The sequence below is a fragment of the Phoxinus phoxinus genome (genome assembly GCF_949152265.1).
Source record: "Phoxinus phoxinus genome assembly, chromosome: 21".
In the NCBI taxonomy this organism is placed as follows: Eukaryota; Metazoa; Chordata; class Actinopteri; order Cypriniformes; family Leuciscidae; genus Phoxinus; species Phoxinus phoxinus.
This window is the reverse complement of record NC_136896.1, coordinates 21,283,015-21,305,743: the sequence shown is the minus strand read 5'-3', so window position 1 is coordinate 21,305,743 and position 22,729 is coordinate 21,283,015. Positions and strand designations below refer to the sequence as shown.

General features: G+C 38.4%; 1 protein-coding gene across 1 annotated transcript in view; it reads left to right on the top strand.

Annotated features, from left to right (window-relative positions):
• mto1 (mitochondrial tRNA translation optimization 1) overlaps positions 1-22,729 on the top strand; it is a 43,184-nt gene that overhangs the window by 13,013 nt on the left and 7,442 nt on the right. The window contains exons 5-9 of the mRNA XM_079595198.1: positions 797-914; positions 1,003-1,301; positions 11,867-11,979; positions 12,185-12,375; positions 15,710-15,840. Coding sequence (XP_079451324.1) covers positions 797-914; positions 1,003-1,301; positions 11,867-11,979; positions 12,185-12,375; positions 15,710-15,840 — 852 coding nt within the window. The remainder of the gene's footprint in view (positions 1-796; positions 915-1,002; positions 1,302-11,866; positions 11,980-12,184; positions 12,376-15,709; positions 15,841-22,729) is intronic.

Here is a 22,729-nt window from a genome sequence, read left to right as displayed (position 1 = left end):
TGGACGATTTGCATGTCAATATCTTTTGCGCGTGTGGGTGTGGTCACATTAAAACTAATGAGCAAGCGTTTGAGAAACTGGATATATTGTTGGTTTTATACAAATTACTTAAACAGAGAATATTTGTTTTCGTTTTGAATCAGATAATTTAAAACTACACACTTAAATGTTTATAAAGATATATAGCTCATAAATGTGTGACAAGTATTCGCTGAGTTTGTTTATAATGTTTAGAGACGTGCTCTAGAAAAAAAAGTTCACGAGACTTGGTTGTATCTTCAGCAGGATTCTTTATTGGGAACACGAGCTGTCGGTAGCTGCAGTCATCAAGTCTGACTAAGGGAGCTTTACATGGTATCTTAAACCTTTCAAGGGGGAGGGATTTACATAGAGGTGGAGACACTCTGAACAAAGCATGTACATGAAGTACAGGAGTCAGCCCATTTCCCCAGCCCCGATCTCAGCAGCATAACAGTGTCATTCAAATGCATAGATGCTAATTCAATCAGCCTAAATATGCAACGACTGGGCCAGGGGCTCCAAGAGCCATTAAAGACAAAGTGTGAGAGTCTGAGTAATTTGAATCATTTAATTTACAATAGAGAGAACAGGACTGGCAGGAATTTCTTGCTGGAAACTCTGCTTAACAGCTAATATCATCATCATAACCTTAAATGCTAAATTCAATGTACTCTACTTTCTCAGATTATATGCTATTGTATTGGAACCAAGATGTAGCATTTTATAAATTTGTAATACAATAATAGTAACACCATCTTGACCTTCTGTTTTTCAGTCAGAGCTTTTATCTACACACAACGTGACCATCCTAGAGGGCTCTGTGCAGGACCTTCTTATGACTACGGCTGATCCAGAGAAACCAGGAAGGCATAAAGTTTATGGAATACGCTTGGGTGAGAAACATCATATACTCAACACACTCATCTCTTCCTAATAAAAGAGTGACGGATTCATGTTTTGACCAAATGTTGTCTGTGGCAGCTCATGGAGGTGGTGAAATCCATTCTCGCTCTGTGGTTCTGACTACTGGCACCTTCCTGTCTGGTACTCTCTTCATCGGCCAAAACACTTCTCCAGGGGGGCGAATGGCTGATCCGCCTTCCTGTGCGGGTCTCTCTCATACCTTGAAAGAAGTTTTGGGGTTGAAGGTTGGCCGGCTGAGGACTGGTACTCCTCCCCGTATCATCAAGGATACGATCGACTTCTCCCTCACCCGTATTCATTTGCCTGACCCAAGTCCCACACCATTCAGCTTCATGAATACACACACACACTGCAAGGTATGAATTACCAGTTATATTCTATACTTAAAGGAGTAGTTCACTTTAAAATGAAAATTACCCCATTAATTTACTCACCCTCAAGCCCCATCCTAGGTGTATGACTTTCTTCTTTCAGACGAATATATTCAGAGTTGTATTAAATGTCCTGGCTCTTCCAAGCTTTATAATGGCAGTGGATTGCAACCAACAGATTGAAGCTCCACACGACTCCGGAGGGTTAATAAAGGCCTTCTGAAGCAAAATTATGAGTTTGTGTAAGATAAATATTCATATTTAAAACTTTATAGAGTAAAATAACTAGCTACTGGCCAAACGAACATACAGATTTGACTTAAGTGTAAAGCACAACTTATGAGAGTGATGCGACATTCAGAACATGCACTACACCACTTCCGACATAAAGAGACATAAAGGGAGCGCAACTGGAAGAAAACAAAAATAGAGGTATTTTGCATTTCATGGAAAGAGAGCACGACTGCATACAGAGAGGCCTTAAAAGCTGCTAGATCTGCTTATTTTTCAACCCAATTAGAAGAAAAATAAACAAAACCCTAGGTATTTATTTGAAACAGTGGCTAAACTAACGAAAAATAAAGCTTCAAGCCCAGACGTTTCCAAGCAGCACAGCAGTAATGACTTTATGAACTTCTTTACTTACAAGATTGATAATTTCAGAGAGAAAATTATAACTATGCAACTGTCTACTACAGTATTGCATCAGGCAGTGCATTGTAGTCTCCCTGACAAAAAATTCGATTCATTCATTGCTATAGGAGAGGAAGAATTTTCTAAACTCGTTAAATCTAAATCGACAAAATGTATGTTATATACCGACTAAGCTACTGAAAGAGATGCTTCCAGAGGTCACAGATCCTCTTCTTAACCCCCTGGGGACGGCGGTATCGCCAGCGATACCAGCTCGCTTTTTTCTTATCAGTGCAAAAGAGACTCAAAATACTCTGTTGATTTTTATCTTACATATAAGTGTTTTACATCATTCGATCCTGTTAAGTGTCTATTTTTTTAGCTATACACAAGCTCTGTGTTAAGTTTGTGGCCTTATTTCAGAAACTTTAATATTACGTTTTTTTCAATAACCTTGCATACACATTATTCTCTCAAAAATACAAACATGTACATACATGTTGCTCACATATTATGGTAGCCCTGTTTGTGCTAAATAGTGTAATTACACCTTTGCCATTAATATGTTTATAAGCAACTGAAAAAAGTACAAATGTCAGGGCATGTCAAAACATCTCAAGGACCCCAAAAACACCTTAGACCCCAGAGGGTTTGTCATTAGGTTTCTTACCAAAAACTTTTAAGCTGGCTATGATTAAACTACTTGTTAAAAAAACGCAACTTCCTACAGAATTAGTCAATTACAGGCCGATCTCGAATCTACCTTTTCTGTCAAAGATACTAGAAAAGGCAGTACCTTCACAAATATGTTCCTTTTTAGAAAGAAATTAATAATAATTAATAATTCGTTACATTTATATAGCGCTTTTTCTGAGACCTCAAAGCGCTTTACATAGAAGGGGGGAATCTCCTCAACCAGTGGCGCAGATAGGATTTTTTAACTGGGGGGGGGACCAAGCTGTCAGCAAATGATTTAAACTCAATTCCTTTTTTTGCGTAATTTGGGCTTTAACTAGTGCTCAAGTAGTTACTTTGCGTAATTTGGGCAAATGATTTGCGCTAAAAAGCCATTGGGGTATTCTTATTTGAAATCATGGATAAACAACAATGAATGAACAAAGGTAAACAAAGGCCTATCTGATCACCACTAGCAATGCATGATCAGACTGTTATTTGACTAGTATACCAATCATCCACCCAAATCTCATAATTTCAGTTAACCCTATACCTCTATAGAATTTCACAACAATGTGAAATACAACATATTCCTGAGAATTAATGGCTAAAACTACTATGTCAAATATCTAAGAATAACTCAAAATGTAAAATTTAGGAGTTAATTACAAGTTTGTTTGCAATTTATATATTAGAAATATCTTTCAAATGATGTATGACATATTAAGAAATGTTTTTCATAGCCCATAATTTAAGAATCTATATCCTCCGTTCGTTGCTCTGTACGTACAATAAAAAAACATGATTTCCTACTATAAGAGGGTGTCAATTTATGTAGGCCTTTATTTGTTGTTTGCATAAACCTTGCACCACACAAATGTACTTATTATTTATAATTATAATTATTTTTATAGTGGCTTACACGACAGTGAACATACCTCAGTCAATTTATACAGTACAATGGGTTAAATTATAAGATAAAACATTATTTCCTGACGACGATAAATTGTTTGATTTATCCAACCATTCTTTTTGTGTTCATTCATTATTTGCCTCTGTCCACTCACCTAAATGCATAGTTATGGTCTCCACATTTGCTGTGTTTGCTAAGTGCAAAAGACTAGCTATTCAGACTAGCTATTCCCCTTAACAAATCTAATCTGCCACATCTGGGAAAGTCAACAGGCATAGGATACTTACATTGTTTGGTTTTTGAAAAAACGAGGTGATTGTTTTTTGTCTCTTCATTGCTTTTATGTGGCATTTACAGTCGATTTTTTTCAGTTCAGAAAATCACTGACTCAGCTCAGTCATAGATGGTATATGATCACTATGGTTACCGCTCGTCCGCCCCTACAGGCACGATTGAGGCAGCTACCAGCTCCTCATAGGACCCCTGCGTCACTCAGGAGTCGTAGCACACACACAGAGAGAGAGAGAGTGTAAACGTCGGTGTCATCGTGTGTTTATTTTTATTTTTTTATTTTTTTTATTTAACCCTTATTTAACCAGGGAAATCCTTTGAGAACAAGTCTCTTTTGCGAAGGAGCCCTGGCCAAGAAAGCCGCAATAAAAGTTCCACATAAAATATAACAAATACAATGAACATACAAGACATAATACATTAATAGTACACTGAATCAACCAAAAAATGAAAAAAAAAGAAAAAAAGAAAAAAAAAAAAGAAAAAAGAAAAAAAGACATCCCATTGTCACCATAGACTTATCCTAATTTGGGAAGCAGGGACAGGTGCCCATTGTGCCAGCTTCCCGGTACTTTACTAGCCTCTTAAATTGACCAAAGGAGACCAAGTTATCAAGTTTTAATTCATTCTGTAACAGATTCCACGCTGATGGGGCAGAAATTCTAAATGCTTGCTGTGCGAGCCCTAGGCACAACCAGGTGGAGATTATCATTAGAACGCAGAGAGCGAGTGCTGGCCTTGAAGGACATGAGCCTACATAAATAAGGGGGCAATGTCCCAATGATGGATTTATATATAAACAATCGCCACCGGGTTAGCCTGCGCTGAACAAGGGAGGGCCACTGGACTAGATTATACAGAGTGCAACAATGTGTAAAGGGTTTGCACCCTGTAATAAATCTCAGTGCACCATGATAAGCTGAATCCAATTGGTGCAAATATTTGTTAGGGGCGTGCATATATAAAAAATCACCATAGTCCAAAAGAGACAGGAAAGTCGCCTCGACCAATTTCTTCCTTGTTGCAAAAGAAAAGCAGGCCCTATTCCTAAAATAGAACCCTAGCTTTAACCTAAGTTTCCGGGCTAAATTTTGAATATGAGCCTTAAAAGTCAAATGGTCATCAAGTAAAATCCCTAAGTACTTATACTCAGCCACACGCTCTATTAGATTTCCCTGCAGGGTAACAATGTTTGGAGGGATAGCTGTGGAGTTCCTGTTATTTGAGAACAGGACCATCTTAGTTTTATTTGCATTCAACACAAGCTTCAAGTCAGATAGCCAAGATTGTACAGTGTCAAAGGCATCCTGCAGGTACTGAAAGGTCTGGTGAAGGGTTTCTCCACAAGTATAAATGATTGTGTCATCAGCATAAAAATGAAACGGAGCATTGTGGACATGTGAACCGAGGTCATTTACATAAATGGTAAATAAAAGTGGGCCCAGCACTGATCCCTGAGGAACCCCTGATACAACTTGTAAAAAACCTGAAGAGATACCGTCAAAGATGACACATTGAGTCCTATCTGAGAGATAATTTTCAAACCAACCCACTGCCTTCTCAGAAAGACCAATGTTGAGCAGTCTCTGTTTTAAAATACAATGGTTCACCGTATCAAAAGCTTTGGGAAGATCGATGAAAAGAGCTGCACACATCTTTTTGCTGTCCAGTGCCTCAATAATGTCATTCACAACCTTCAGTGAAGCAGAGATGGTACTATGTTCCTTTCGGAAACCCGACTGAAACTCTGAGAGAATATTATTAACACTCAAATATTCTTTCAATTGTTCACTTACTAGTCGTTCTAAGACCTTTGACAGCACAGACAAGTTGGAGATAGGCCTATAGTTGTTTAACAAGGTAGGATCTCCTCCCTTTAACAAGGGGAGGACATGGGCAGATTTCCAGATTGATGGCATAACATTCTGAACCAAAGACAAATTAAAAATATACATGAGTGGTTTAGCAATAAAATCTGCAGCAATTTTTAAAAAATATGGCTCTAAACAATCTGGGCCAGCAGGCTTTTTGATGTCCAGTGACATTAGGGCTTTATGTACATCATCGATTGAAAACGGGGCAAAGTTAAAAGAAAAAGGCTGGCCAACACAACATCTTCCAGCAGCATTACCATCAGAAGGGGAGGTTTTCGGAGGTAGAGATTGGTCAAACAAAGAACCAGATGCAACAAAATGTTCATTAAAACATTCTAGCATCACCGGTCTGTCCGAGATAGTAATATTGTCCCTGATGATATGGGGAGGCAGTTCATTATGAGATTTAGTTAAAGAAATTGATTTGATAGATTTCCAAAAAGTCCTAGGGTTATTTAGATTGTCTGTCGTAGCCGCTAGATAATATTCAGATTTGGCATGTCGGACAGCTGCTGTGAACTGGTTTCGTAGTCGTCTGAAATGAATCCTATCGGCCTCCACCCCTGATTTCCTAGCCTTTGCCCAAGCCACATCCCTCTCATGAAAAAGTTTGCTAAGCTCTGTCGAAAACCAAGGGTTGTCTCGTCCCTTGACTCTAAACTTACGCAATGGAGCATGTTTATTAATAAGTTGCAAAAATCCATCATGAAAGTATTTCCAGGCTATTTCAACATCATCAATAAGCCTAATACTGTCCCAATTAAAATAAAATAAGTCATGTGTAAAGCCTTGTAAGGAGAAATGTTTCATATCACGTTTTTCAATGCATTGAGGCCTGGATTTTGGAATTTTGGCATTTCTAACTGCAGCAATCGTGCAATGATCACTGATGTCATTAGCAAACACACCAATTTCAGAAAATTTATGGGGAGCATTTGTCAATAGCAAGTCAATTAGAGTAGATTTCTCTGGGTGTTTTGGATTTGGGCGAGTAGGAGACTCAATTAATTGTGTAAGATTTAATTCACTGCAAAGACCCTTCAATCCGTCTGAAGCAGGTTTGAACCAGTCCCAGTTCATATCGCCTGCTAGGATAATCTCACTGTACTGCAGCTGTGATAAAAGCTGTGACAGCGTCTGAAGGGTGTCAGTTACTGCAGAGGGTGGTCTGTAGCTTCCAACAACAGTGACAGTCATGCCTTTGTACACCTCAACATTTAGGGCCAGAAATTCAAGTTGTTTACTCACAGATATGGACAAAACTACATTGGCAATGAACTTGCTCTTTACATATATAGCCACGCCCCCAGCCTTACGAGGTCGGTCAGTTCTAAAAACATTGTATCCACTGACAGCAATGTCTTTGTCTGTGACTAATTTAGAGAGCCATGTTTCTGAAAGAATTATAATATCTGCATCGGTGGATTTTGCCCAAATACGTAAAGAATCAATTTTAGGGAGCATACTTCGCATATTCAAATGAATGATACCCAAACCAGACCTGTTTTTAAAATCAGCCGGAGTATTGCAGATCTTAGAGACAATATCAGCTGGGCCAGGATTTGGCTGCACATCACCACAGATAATTAACAACATAATAATCAAGCATCTCTGTTTCATAGTTGCACCAAGGCTCACAGCATTTTTAGTATGTAATGAGTTAAAAAACAACATAAGATCATTGTCAGATAAAACAGTGAAGTTTTTCAGAACAGCAAGGCACAAGGAACGGAGAAGGGGTTCAGAAGAGACACTATAGAGAGGCTGTAGTTTTTGCACAGGTAGCTCTTGCCTGGAGCAAGTCATACTGGGAACAAATGAGGGACCCCAAGCCTTCACTAGAGAGGTTTCATCAGAGACATTCATATGTCCGTGTCCCCAGAGCAAGACAAAACTCAGCAGAAAAAGTGTCATTTTCGGCACTGTAGAGTTGCAACTTAAATTGGAGTGAAGATTTGCTTGGCAGATGACTGCGTGTGCATGCAAAGAGAAGACTGGAGAGTTTGGTGGCTCAACAAACAAGCACAGGTGCGGGCAAATGAGAAGTCTTACCAGTCGAAGCCAGATGAAGCAGCAATATGCGTACTATAGTTATTGACAACAGAACAGCGTGTAGTGAGAACGTGGGTACAAAGTAATGGTGACCGGTGTAGATTATTATTGTGTGTCAGCCTGCGTCTGCCCCGACCCGATTCTGAAGCGCAGCGGCGGGCCAGGGCACTGCTTTGGCTAATGTACATAGCGCAAACACTGGTTAATCCTCTGTTTTACCGATTTTTGTCGCCTTTCGTGGGGATAGTGAGGGCGGGGGACGGATCGGGTCACTATGAATCTGGGGGGGTCATGTCCCCCCCGTCCCCAGTGCCATCTGCGCGCCTGTCCTCAACCACCACCAATGTGCAGCATCCACCTGGATGATGCGACGGCAGCCATACTGTGCCAGAACTCCCACCACACACCAGCTTACTGGTGGAGAAGAGACAGAGTGATGAAGCCAATCAGTATATGGGGATGATTAGGAGGCCATGATGGACAGAGGCCACTGGGCATATTTTGGATTTTTAATGACCACAGAGAGTCAGGACCTCGGTTTCGTGTCTCATCCGAAGGACGGCGCTCTTTTACAGTATAGTATCCCCATCACTATACTATATGATATCTGCGAGGATTTTCAATCAGGATTTAGACCGTACCATAGTACTGAGACAGCTCTCATTTGTCACAAATTATTTGCTCTTATCTGATCGTGGTTGTATCTCTCTATTAGTGTTACTCGATCTTAGTGCTGCATTTGACACTATCGACCACAACATTCTTTTAAATGGACTCGAAAATGTTTGGCATTAGTGCAATTGCACTAGCATGGTTTAAATCATACTTATCTAACTGTTATCAGTTTGTAGCAGTACATGAATCGATCAAAAAGTTCAGTATGGTGTACCACAAGGCTCAGTTCTAGGACCGTTGCTGTTCACTCTATACATGCTACCTTTAGGAGATATTAGGAAGCATGGCATTAGTTTTTACTGTTATACTAATCATACTCGGCTCTATATTTATTCACGCCCTGACGAAACTTACCAGTTCACAAAATTAACGGAATGCATAGCTGGTATAAAAAACTGGATGACTAGCAATTTCCTACTACTTAATAAAAAAACAAAACAGATTCTAATTATTGGACAAAAAACTCTCACGTAATAACCTAGAATACTGTCTAACACTTGATGGCTGCTCTGTCAAGTCCCTGTTGTCAGTTAGGAACCTGGGTGTGCTCTTTGATACCAATCTTTCTTTTAAAGGTCACGTGTCTAGTATCTGTACAACTGCATTTTTTCATCTTAAAAATATGTCTAAATTACATCATGTGCTCTCAGTGAAAAATGACAATATTAGCCCGGTTCTGTCAACACTGCATTGTCTCCCTATTAAGCATCGTATAAATGTTAAAATATTGCTGATTACTTACAAAGCACTAAATGGTTTAGCTCCTCAGTACTTGAGCGAGCTCTTAACGCTTTATAGCCCTTCACGTCTATTGCGATTTCAAAATTCCGGCCAGTTGATCATACCTAGAATATCAAAATCGACTGCTGGCGATAGATCCTTTTCCTATTTAGCACCAAAAGTTTGGAACAATCTTCCTAACATTGTCCGGGAAGCAGACACACTCTGTCAGTTCAAATCTAGACTAAAAACACATCTCGTTGGCAACACATTATAGACTTTTATAATTCAATGTCAGGCTGCATAGTTTAGATTAGCCAGAACTGGGAACCCTTCCCATACATCCTGATGTACTTGGTACATCATAAGAAGGATGGCCAGATTTGATGATCAGCGCCGACACGACGACAATGCAGTCCTGTAGTGTCAACTAGTCTCTCCCCTGTGAAGGCCTCCTTTCCTTTACCTCTATACAGATAAAACGTTGTCGGGATAATTCCGGCTCGCGTGGCTACGCAGATGCGACAAAAAATTCTGTATTATACAATTTAAAGGCCAGACAAGTAGTTTGTTGAGGGTTGGTTTGTGAAGGACTACAACACGCCTGCGCACACATATATATTTCAAACGCGCATCCCGATGGACTGAACACGTGATGCGCATATCCGCGCTGCCTGCGTTTCTGCGTTAGCGTTTTTGAGGTTTGCACAGAGATAACGGATAATCGTTTGCACCTTCGAACCTATTTCAGGGTGTGCATTCTCCGTGGACAATAACTTTATTCTAGAGCTGCTGTAAAGCCTAAACAATGTTACGGTCATTTCTATTATCACTGTAAAGCTGCTTTGAAACAATCCATACTGTTAAAAGCGCTTTATAAATTAAGGTGACTTGACATTGCACATTGCACATTAGGCGCAAGTGGACTACGTTTGGCCAAAATAATTTTACTTTCTAACGTGTTAAATTTGAATATTTTTCTTACACAAACTTATCGATTTGCTTCAGAAGGCCTTTATTAACCCCCCGAAGCTGCATGGAGTTCGTTTATGATGGATGGATGCACTTTTTTGAGTTTCAATCTGTTGGCTGCAATCCACTGCCATTATAAAGCTTGGAAGAGCCAGGACATTTATTTATATAAATCCGATTGTATTCGTCTGAAAGAAGAAAGTCCCATACACCTAGGATGGCTTGAGGGTGAGTAAATCATGGGGTAATTTTAATTTTAAAGTGAACTACTCCTTTAAGCCGCGTTTCCCGGACTTTTGGGTGGTACTTGGGCGCTGAACATGCTGATGCCGCATTTTGATTGGTTGACTTGCAGCATTTTATTTCAACCACCATTTTTTACAAATCTGTTGCAGTGCGTGCAGTAACATTTGTTTACTATTCGAATCAACAATGGAGTTTTAAAATTATGGCTGATGGACCGATGACGTGGTTCAGACTATTTGCCTAACCTTCACAGTACTTTAGACCGTGGTGGATACGCAGACAGCAACAGGTCTGGGAAAAAAAAAGTTCTTGGTAATTTCGGTGGAAACGCGGCTTTAGCTAATAATTTAAAGAATAAAGGGAATACTTCACCCCATTTATTTAATCTGTCATTCCAAATCTGAATGACTGACTAACTGCTGTGAAATGCATATTTTTTTCCTCTTTTATGAAATAATCTTCAGGCAGCTTTTTTACATACAACCACATCTGAAAAACAACACTACATGCATAAAAGTATATATTCTAACAGCTTTGTGTGAGCAGCAGATCCAAATTGCAATATATCACGCTGATTAAATCTAACGATCGCTTATGTCACGTCACCCGGGAAACTAGCCATCAAATTAATTAGTTTAATTATATCAAGTGCTGTGAGAAAAGGCTATAAATCTCCACCTCCAACATTCTTATATGCAATATAGCCTACTAGCCGAGACACCACCTTTATGTGTACAGATGTGACGAAATGATGCAAAAACATGCTCGAATTTCCAGCGGATATCCACCAGTACCACTGGAATCAAAAACATTATTACAAGCTTAACGTTTTGAATTGAGCTAAGGCAATCAGATAGTTTTGAACAATGGCTGATTATGTACTTAGTGAGAGACTAAACAGTGTTATTTTACGTTTGATTACTTTATTCATTGTCTCTACCTGAAAACTATTGTTACTTATCTTTTTAATAAAGTTTTTAATTTATATTAGTTAGGGAAGTAGTTTTAGCTGTGATATCGAAATTGGAATAGAGAATTGTGATTTTTTTTTTCTTTTTCTTTTTTTTCCACTGGTCACTAAAATTTTGGTATCATAACTGACTGTTTTTGTAAAATATTCATGGCCAGTACATTGTCAAGTCTCTGGCCATTGGCAGGTGAGGCAAAAAGTTATTTTTAGGCCCTTGAGCTGCAGGGAAATCGCGTTTCGGAAACACTAATGGCACCACAAGAACAAAACTCTTCTACTTGTTGTGACTATCCTGAACTGTCAAAGGGAGACTGGAAAACTGGAAAAACACTTATACATTTATGTTGTTAGAAAATGTTTACTTTGTCATGGCTACTTCTGAATGCCTGGCAATTAAAGCTTTTTAACCTTGCAACCCCTTGGTTCCTCACACAAAGCTGTCATATGATGTGCCTTGAAAAATATGGTACTGATCTCTGTCATCATAGTTTGGATTAGTAAACCGCCATGTTGCTAATTTTCTGTGTAGCCTGAAGAGCAGCTGCCATGCTATCTGACATACACCACTCCTGGGGTAGAAAGAGTGGTAAAAGAGAGCAACCAACATAACTCACACATACAGCAAGACACTAAAGGACCCAGGTAATGTTTGAACACCCACACAAACACATCCACTGTGTTGCCTGGTGCACTTTCTTAGTTATGTTTTGTCATTAGAAGAGCATTTATGATGAATTAATATACTGATTAAGTATTTGTATTATACAAATTTTAACAAGATGAGATTGGGGCTTTATTCAGAGTAAATGCTTGTATCAAATGTTAAATCTGACAGCATTTCTCACAGGTACTGCCCCTCCATTGAGTCGAAGGTGCTTCGGTTTCCAGGGCGACAGCACCAGGTATGGCTGGAACCGGAGGGTCTGACCTCTGACCTCATGTACCCTCAGGGTTTGTCTATGACGATGCCCCCTGAGAAGCAGATCTGCCTCATCAAAGAAATTCCTGGGCTGCAACGTGCAAAAATTAGCACTCCAGGTACATTTAAAATCAAGCCAAATCAAATTTATTTGTACAATACTTTATGATGTTGTTGATTATATTATCTTCATGCTGTATAGTCAGATTTAGCAAATTTGAGCGGGGCAATAATACAATTTACGTTTTGCGACAATAAAAGCAATAAAGCCATTGACATCGCTATGTACAGGGTTTGAAATTAGATAAATTAGAAATGATCTATCAGCCCAGCTACCGAGACATCATAAAAATACTGACGCTAAGGGCATGGGAATTTTATGATCATGAAGTTATATGCTGGGATATAATTTTATCATCATGACATGGTATTTTGGGGCATGATTTTCATTATTATTATCGGACTCTTTTGAATGGAAGTCAATGGAGGCTAGGCTTTAATACGCTGACTTTTGTAAACCCTGGCTATATAGTATATATTGCCTTACATGAGTATGCTGTATGAATGCAGATAAAATTGGACCTACTTCTATATCCATCTTTATATAAAGAGCTGGGTGATAAGTATCAGTTACAATCTGTGATGAAAAAGAAGTCAAAGATTTACTATATAGTATATATTCTGTCCTTGATACGTTGTTCTGTCTACACAACACTGAGAGATATCTAACAGGAGTCAGAAAAAGCCACACCCCCTGTAGGATGTGAGGCAAGGCTGCAAGGAAAGAAAATGAGGATGGAGGAATCGAAGGAAAGCTTATTTGTATATTGGAATATTCTTGATCACTCGAGCGACACTTCACTGTGTCATCAGCTGCACTCAATAGATCTGCTCATATGTTGTTAAAGTTTGGTTATTTAAAGATATTAATAAATAATAAAGATAAAGCAAGATGCCCTGTTGATATATGATTTATTTAAACAGTAAAGGTAAAGCATAAATTTAAATTATTGTGACAGATTTGAAGGGGGAGGAGAATTAATAAGAGCGTCAGGTTTCTCGACAAGAAAAACTTCCGCATAGGATACACCAGTGCATCCTCGCTCATCTTCCACACTGCTCGTCTTGTCCAAATTATTGCCTTTTCCAAATACCCACACTTGCGGTCTTTGCACGTGACCACTTATCTACTTGCATGACGTATTTCCTATATTCGGCCCAAGTGTTCAAGTAGGCGTAAAGACTGCAAGTGTGTGTAGAACTTTTTGATTACTCGATGGGACACTTAGTCTAAAACACTTATAGTGTTGTCAAGTCACCTTTATTTATATAGCGCTTTTTACAATACAGATTGTATCAAAGCAGCTTCATGAAACATGAGAATAATACAACAAAGTTTGTTTCTAAAAGAAAATTGCGTCATCGTCCACCTTAAGTAAGGCAGATCAATAATATTGTTGAATATTAAATGTCTCCAACCAAGCAAGCCAAAGTCAAGGCAACAGTGGCAAAGAACCAAAACTCCATCAGGTAACAGAATGGAGAAAAAAAAACCTTGGGAGAAACCAGGCTTAGTTGGAGGGCCAGTTCTCCTCTGGGCAACAAACGAACAGTGTATGAATATGATCCAAGTCAGATTGGATCAGAACATTTAGAGTATTTATCCATTTCCATCTGGTTGGAAGTCAAAGTCATCACGCCGGTATGGAGATGAGTTGTTGAGGATCAGTGCCGATGGCTGTCGTGTTGATGAGGCCTTCACAGGGCTGATGAGGCTGGCACTTCACGATGCGTTGGGATGGGTCCAGACGCAGGTCCACCATATGGAAGAGACTAGTTGACACTTCAGGACGTTGTCGTCGTGTCCAGGTACAGGTCCTTCATCAGATCTGGATCCGGCGGACTGCGGTAAACCTCGGGATAAACAGAGAGACTAATATTAGCGTAGACGCCATCCTTATGATGTACCAAGTACCGTACATCAGGATTTATGGGAAGTGTTCCCGGTTCCGGCTGATCTAAACTATGCAGCCTAACATTGAATTATAGAAGTGTGAAGAATTATCTATAATGTGTTATGTGTATGCTAGGCCAAAGAGATGTGTTTTTAGTCTAGATTTGAACTGATAGAGTGTGTCTGCTTCCCGGACAATGTTAGAGAGATTGTTCCAAAGTTTTGGTGCTAAATTGGAAAAGGATCTACCGCCAGCAGTCGATTTTGATATTCTAGGTATTATCAACTGGCCGGAATTTTGAGATCGCAATAGACGTGAAGGACTATAATGTGCTAAGAGCTCGCTCAAGTACTGGGGAGCTAAACCATTTAGTGCTTTGTAAGTAATCAGCAATATTTAATCATTTATACAATGTTTAATAGGGAGCCAATGCAGTGTTGACAGAACCGGGCTAATATGGTCATACTTCCTGGTTCTGGTAAGACCTCTAGCTGCTGCGTTTCGGACCAGCTGTAGTTTGTTTATTAAGCGTGCAGGGCAACAACTCATAATAGCATTACAATAATCTAGCCTTGATGTCATGAACGCATGAGCTAATTGTTCTGCATTTTTCATTGAGAGCACATGACGTAATTTCGATATATTTTTAAGATGAAAAAATGCGGTTTTACAGATACTAGACTTTCAAATGAAAGATTGGTATCAAAGAGCACACCCAGGTTCCTAACCAACGACGAAGACTTGACAGAGCAGCCATCAAGTGTTAGACAGTACTCTAGGTTATTACGTGAGGAAGTTTTTTGTCCAATAATAAGAATCTCTGTTTTTATCAGAATTAAATTGTAGGAAATTGCTAGTCATCCAGTTTTTTATATCAGCTATGCATTCCGTTAATTTTGTGAATTGGTAAGTTTCGTCAGGGCATGAAGAAATCTAGAGCTGAGTATCATCAGCATAACAGTGAAAACTAATGCCATGCTTCCTAATGATATCTCCTAAGGGTAGCATATACAGAGTGAACAGCAACGGTCCTAGTACTGAGCCTTGTGGTACACCATACTGAACTTTTGATCGATAAGACATCTCTTCATTTACTGCTACAAACTGATAACGGTCAGATAAGTATGATTTAAACCATGCTAGTGCAATTCCACTAATGCCAACATAAATCGATACCTGGATGGATCTGGGTAAGGTTGGGTATACTTATTGTAGATGTGTAATTTGTTATTGACTATTAATTTGTTAATTAAGGTGATTAATTTGGAACATTTTAGAGACGCAGACCTTGAATCATGTTACGTTGGACTGTCACGTTGCCAGACTTTTGAATATCTCCACTGGCTCGCTTTGCAGATTATTATGTCAAAGAACTGCCCACTAAGACAGTAAACAATGGGGCAGTTAGGGCCGGGTAAATATGAAATGGGTAATGCTCAGTGTTGTTCTGTGATGGACTATACAGAAAACTCATAAGTTGTCTTATGTTTTGCTCCAGGTTATGGAGTGCAGTATGACTTTGTCTGTCCAACACAACTCTTCCCGTGGCTGCAGGTAAAGAGCACTCAGGGCCTCTTCCTGGCTGGACAGATAAATGGAACCACAGGCTATGAGGAGGCAGCTGCACAGGTAGGGATATCGTGATAACTGCAATATTGTAATACTGCGATACTGACTAGCCAACTGCAGAGGAATGCAAGCAACTGCCGCAATCGTGAATCCTCGATGTTCACATTTTTTTTTTAAATCATAAGGCTATACCCTTCTTGTTTTACATTTCATGCATTCGTATTAAATGTAAAATAAGTTAACATTTAACTGCCAACTGCCTCTTTTTTACTTAAGGCTGTGTTCCATTGTGATTTATACAGATTTGCACTAAACAAGCCTAAACAGATAGCGAGTGAGAGATACAGAGATTGACTGAGCCTGTGCGATTACCTGCGTATGTCCTACTTGGGGTCAAGTCTTATATCCATTTCCCATGAATGGAGTCAGGGCTGGTAAATGCATTGAATCTCTATGAAGTAAATCATCAGCTTGAGCGTTACTCAGGAGACACATTGCTGGTCGATTGAGCCATCTAAAGTGGCGCTCAAAATGAAACCTTGTTGAATCAGTGTTTATGATTGTATTAGTTGAATGAACCGTTTAATGACTCACTCAAATACAGTCCCTTGCCCCCACCTAGTGGCGTAATAATGTAACCTGCACTGACTGACGGGACAGCCTGTCTAGAACGCTCAGAGACAATTACTGGTAAAATATTAGCAGTCTTAGAAAGCCTCTTGTTCAGTCAGATTCGAAGATCAGAACTAACTGTTGTACATATAAAAATAGCCCAACAAGCTTATTGTCAGGTTTATGTTCTGTAGCAAATTAGCTCATCATAACTTGATGTAGCTACATTAACATTACAATCAAATACTCAGTTCATCATGTGAAGCCTCAATATTGGTTATTAATTCTAAGAAATGTACATTTCCGGGGCATGGGAAATGCTTCTTACTTAGTACTACTAAGAGCAAGTAGTCAAAATCGATATGATTAGTGACTCCGGATATGAGCTTGAGACATGGACAACTTTACGTGTGATATGAACAAGACTTAATTAACTAGACTAAACATTTAAACTACTCTAACATACACATACATACAAACAGTTTACCAAGGGAAAGAGAGCTGAAGCATAATACAGGAAAGCAAGAAGTTATAGCATTGTTTGAATTATCAGCAGATCAACAGCCTTGAGCAAACCATTAGTTTAGTTCTAACACACTCTTCTTTAAAAGGGGTAAGGATACTTAATGTATCAAATAATGAGACTAAGTTCGATACTTGCATAGTCGATAGTTTGTGTGTGAACCAATAAGAAGTTGTTTCCTTTGGAGGGAAAATTGTACGACCCATTGTGTTCTAGGAGGCATTTGAATATGTAATTTCTTGGGTGTTTAAAATAATCTTCAAGATTCTTATAATACTAATGCGTCACATTCTTATAATACTAATGCGTCACAAAGTTAGAAAATTATAAAATAACAAATGGGGGACGAAGTTTGGAGTTTATAGAGACCAAACATGCCACATATATGATTTTGGTTAACCATAGTTTGCAAAGTTAGAAACATTAACCCATTAGAGTTTACAAGAAAACATAGGCCAAACAACATAAAAGGATAATCATGAGATGGGAAAATTAGATACGTTTATACATTTCTCAAGTGGTTATTTGTATATAGAATATATAGGATTAACAGGGTTTATTTCTCCTTCTCAGTAAGAATGAAGTGAGAGTCACAACTCTCTGCAAATTCCTTTTGGGTTCGTAAAACTCTTATCAGTCTTAAGGTGTCCTGTAACAAAATATTGGCTTCATTTGTGATATTAGTTTTGGGGGAAGTTTCATAGACCTTTGTTGGGAGAGTGTGTTTGCTGGATTATTCATTAAATATAATGAATAATTAGTGTGTGTCTGATTGGTCCAGACGCTACAAATCTGTAACGACAGACAAATCTATGGGATGAAATTAGTATCTAAATGATTAACTCATGCAAGCACAATTATCAATGAACTTGATACATGTTGCAAATATGTTTTATCCATGTCTTTCAACTTGCGTGTGCAAAATTAAAAATTGAATGAATGCGTAACAATTTGTACAAATGCAGACATTTTTGTGAATACAAATGTTTTCTTTTGTATTAGTGTATCATAATTTGCGCATGCAAAAAAGAAGATGTGCATGTGTGGATCAGATGACACGCATGCATTCATTGACGTCTTTTCTGAGTCGATCTCATTTGATTCATTTGGATTTTGAGACTTTCTTTTCGCTGTTTTTAAGCATTTCACAACACACACACAAACAACTACACATGAATAGGCCTGGTGCTAATAATTAATGTGTGCACAACTACCCTTCTATTTAACAAATTCACAAATGTGCGTTGCTACATTTAAACTAATACAATACAACTTGTGTGTGCAAAATCTAGAATCACAAGAATGTGCAGCATTTTGTACAAATAGAGACATAGTTGTTAATACAAAACCTCAATTTTGTATTAATGTAGGTCAGAATGTGTGCATGCAACAAGTATAATGTGCATTTGTGGATGAGGTGACACGCGTGCATTCATTGACTCGTTTCTGAGTCGATCCTGTTTGATTCATTTGGATTTTGAGACTTTCATTTCGCCGGTTTCGCCTGGCACGATCCACACACAGCTGTCTGAGAAAACCTGCTACCACTAGATGACAGTATTCTGCTCAAACCGACAACGGCAGTGGAATCACGCGTTCTTCCCCATTTAAGACGCTTAATGGATTTAAGTGATATTGAAGTGATATTTAGTACACAATATAGGCCTACCTTATTAATAAAGCATAGCCTACTTTATAGAGGCAAACAGATTAAATCAGATTATGAACAACCCATATTGCTAACGTGCAATAGCGCGTTGCATGTTCAATGAGGTGTATCGGCTACTGAGTTATAATATCAGCGTCTTACTGTATTGATGTTAAGCTTTTTCGTAATAATCGGCTCTATGGGAGGAAAACTATATAGCCTACAGACAAGAGCCCATATGAACGCGACGCGCAACTTTTCAGGAAAATGCCATGAACGTGAAACGTTGCGCGTCGCGTTCATATGGGCTCTTGTCTGTAGGCTATATAGTTTTCCTCCCATAGAGCCGATTATTACGAAAAAGCTTAACATCAATACAGTAAGACGCTGATATTATAACTCAGTAGCCGATACACCTCATTGAACATGCAACGCGCTATTGCACGTTAGCAATATGGGTTGTTCATAATCTGATTTAATCTGTTTGCCTCTATAAAGTAGTCTATGCTTTATTATTAAGGTAGGCCTATATTGTGTACTAAATATCACTTTAATATCACTCAAATCCATTAAGCGTCTTAAATGGGGAAGAACGCGTGATTCCACTGCCGTTGTCGGTTTTAGCAGAATACTGCCATCTAGTGGTAGCAGGTTTTCTCAGACAGCTGTGTGTGGATCGTGCCAGGCGAAACCGGCGAAATGAAAGTCTCAAAATCCAAATGAATCAAACAGGATCGACTCAGAAACGAGTCAATGAATGCACGCGTGTCACCTCATCCACAAATGCACATTATACTTGTTGCATGCACACATTCTGACCTACATTAATACAAAATTGAGGTTTTGTATTAACAACTATGTCTCTATTTGTACAAAATGCTGCACATTCTTGTGATTCTGGATTTTGCACACACAAGTTGTATTGTATTAGTTTAAATGTAGCAACGCACATTTGTGAATTTGTTAAATAGAAGGGTAGTTGTGCACACATTAATTATTAGCATCAGGCCTATTCATGTGTAGTTGTTTGTGTGTGTGTTGTGAAATGCTTAAAAACAGCGAAAAGAAAGTCTCAAAATCCAAATGAATCAAATGAGATCGACTCAGAAAAGACGTCAATGAATGCATGCGTGTCATCTGATCCACACATGCACATCTTCTTTTTTGCATGCGCAAATTATGATACACTAATACAAAAGAAAACATTTGTATTCACAAAAATGTCTGCATTTGTACAAATTGTTACACATTCATTCAATTTTTAATTTTGCACACGCAAGTTGAAAGACATGGATAAAACATATTTGCAACATGTATCAAGTTCATTGATAATTGTGCTTGCATGAGTTAATCATTTAGATACCAATTTCATCCCATTCAAATCAGACACAATTATTTGTTATAGCTAACAAATAATATTCAAAACTCACTCTGGGATCTGTGGTCCCATCCCCCGACAAGGGCCAGAAGGGTCTTTGGTTACCATGACTACGATCAGAATTGAGACTGAATTGAGAAATCAAAATTTTATTTGTGAAAAATAAAAGGTCATTGTACTATAAAAACATACTGTAGGTTTCAGAAAAAATCCTTTTTAGTCCAGCAACATCTTTTATTGAAACCAAGCTGCCACAGTGACCTGTTGTCTATTTTCTGTTTTTTTTATTGTTGTGTGTAATAGAGATAAATACATCAGCACAAGACTGCCTGCACAAACACAGTTCAACACCTAATTCATCATCCCCACTTTGCCCTTGTCCAGTGGCATGTTGGACAGACAATTTCATTTTAAACACAGATCAACAAATCAGGGATTAGAATTCTAATCTGTGATTAAAACCTGAATCTACAATTAATTGTCCGTCATGATGGAATTGTCATTGTAATTAAATAGCATCAATGTTAACATTCTATTTCCTTTTTGATTGATTTTCAGAAATTCTCTCTCTGACTTAAGCAGCTCTTGCAGATAAATGAAACAAACTTTTAAAAAGATTGTAATAAAATATATAGTATAACTTTTTTATAATTTATGACAAAAGAATGGACAGATAAGAGTTAAGAAAAAACAACATTATTAATGGAGTGACTACCTCCGCTTGACACCTTCAATATTCCATGTCTCATTAGTCTTGTGTGTACCGGGCATGAGAAAAGAAAGACTTAGTTTGTTGAAAGAAAGCTGTCAGTTTGTTAAGTCTGATTTCACGCATTACAATTTTCAGGTCCAAACACCAAACGGTCCTTATACTCTTACAGTGTGTTGTAATCGGTGATGGGTAGATTACTTTTAAATTGTAGTCTGTTACTGATTACATCGGTTACATGACGAGAATTGTAGTTAGGTATATTATATGTGATTACACATTTTGTACTCTGTTTTTTATAGAAGCAATCTTAAATTAATCAAACATTTAGATTATAAAAAGTAGGGAAAGAGAAAGTATATTTCGTAGAAATAGAAAAGAGAAAGTATATTTCATTATTTATTAACATCATAAAATGCATTAAAGATATTATGTCAGGGTTTCCCAAACTGCATCTCGTGAAAGAACTGCTGGGGGTTAGAGGTAATAATGAATTCATTTAAAAAATAATGTCAAAATGTCCATCTTGGCGAGTATCCTCATAACAGTCGGTTATGTCTTAAGTGAACATAAACAGTTAGGATGTGTCTTAATATATTGGATCTGTCCATTAGGTCTTAGAAGACTACAGTCAAGTCATCTGCATTTATTAAGCGCTTTTAACAATGTAGATTGTTTCAAAACGGCTTTACAGTAATAAACGGATAGTTTAAGGTAACAAAGATTGTTTTGGCTTTATAGCGGTTCTTGAATAAAGATATTTTCCAGCTAAAGTTAATTTTGATTGATTCACTTCCGTCGCAAGGATCATTAGTTATTAAAAACGTTCTCTCTACACAGACTTTAAACGCGAACCTGTGAGAAACGCTGATGGCGCTTACGTGCGCATTAAGAATTAATTCTATAGTTATGCGCATTTGAATGCATGTGCGCAGGTTTGTAATTCTTTACAAAACTGTCCTTAAACTACTTGTCTGGCCTTAAAATTTTGATACAGAATTGTATCACTTCGGGGTAGATACGCGAAACCGAAATTATCCCGACAACGCTTTATCTGTAGAGTGGTAAAGGGATCCTTCACAGGGGAGAGACTCATTGGCACTTCAGCACTGCGTTGTCATCAGGTCCAGGCGAAGGTCCTTCGTCAGATCTGGATACGGCATTGGATCCGACAGGCTGCGGGAAAACCTCGGGATAAACAAAGACACTAAAATTTGCGTAGATGCCATTCTTCTTATGATGTAACGAGTACATCAGGATTTATGGGAAGTGTTCCCAGTTCCGGCTGACCTAATCTATGCAGCCTTACATTGAATTATAGAAGTCTATAATGTATTATGTGAATGCTAGGTCAAAGAGATGTGTCTTTAATCTAGCTTTGAACTGACAGAGTGTGTCTGCTTCCCGGACAATGGTAAGAAGAAAGTTTTGGTGCTAAATAGGAAAAGGATCTATCGCCAGCAGTCAATTGTGATATTCTAGGTATTATTAACTGGCCGGAATTTTGAGATCGCAATAGACGTGAAGGACTATAATGCGTTAAGAGCTCGCTCAAGTACTGGGGAGCTAAACCATTTAGTGCTTTGTAAGTAATCAGCAATATTTTAAAATGTATACAATGTTTAATAGGGAGCCAATGCAGTGTTGACAGAACGGGGCTTTAATACTTCCTAGTTCTGGTACTGAGCCTTGTGGTACGCCATACTGAACTTGTGATCGATAAGACATCTCTTAATTTACTGCTACAAACTGATGCTAGTGCAATTCCACTAATGCCAACATAATGTTCGAGTCTATTTAAAAGAATGTTGTGGTCAACACATAGTGTCAAATGCAGCACTAAGATCAAGTAATACTAATAGAGAGATACAACCACGATCGGATAAGAGAGCTGTCTTGTTACTATGGTACGGTCTAAATCTGGACTGAAAATCCTCGCAGATATAATTTCTTTCTAGAAAGGAACACAGTTGTGAGGATACTGCTTTTTCTAGTATCTTTGACAGAAAAGGCAGATTCGAGATCGGCCTGTAATTGACTAATTCTGTAGGATCAAGTTGCGTTTTTTTAACAAGCGGT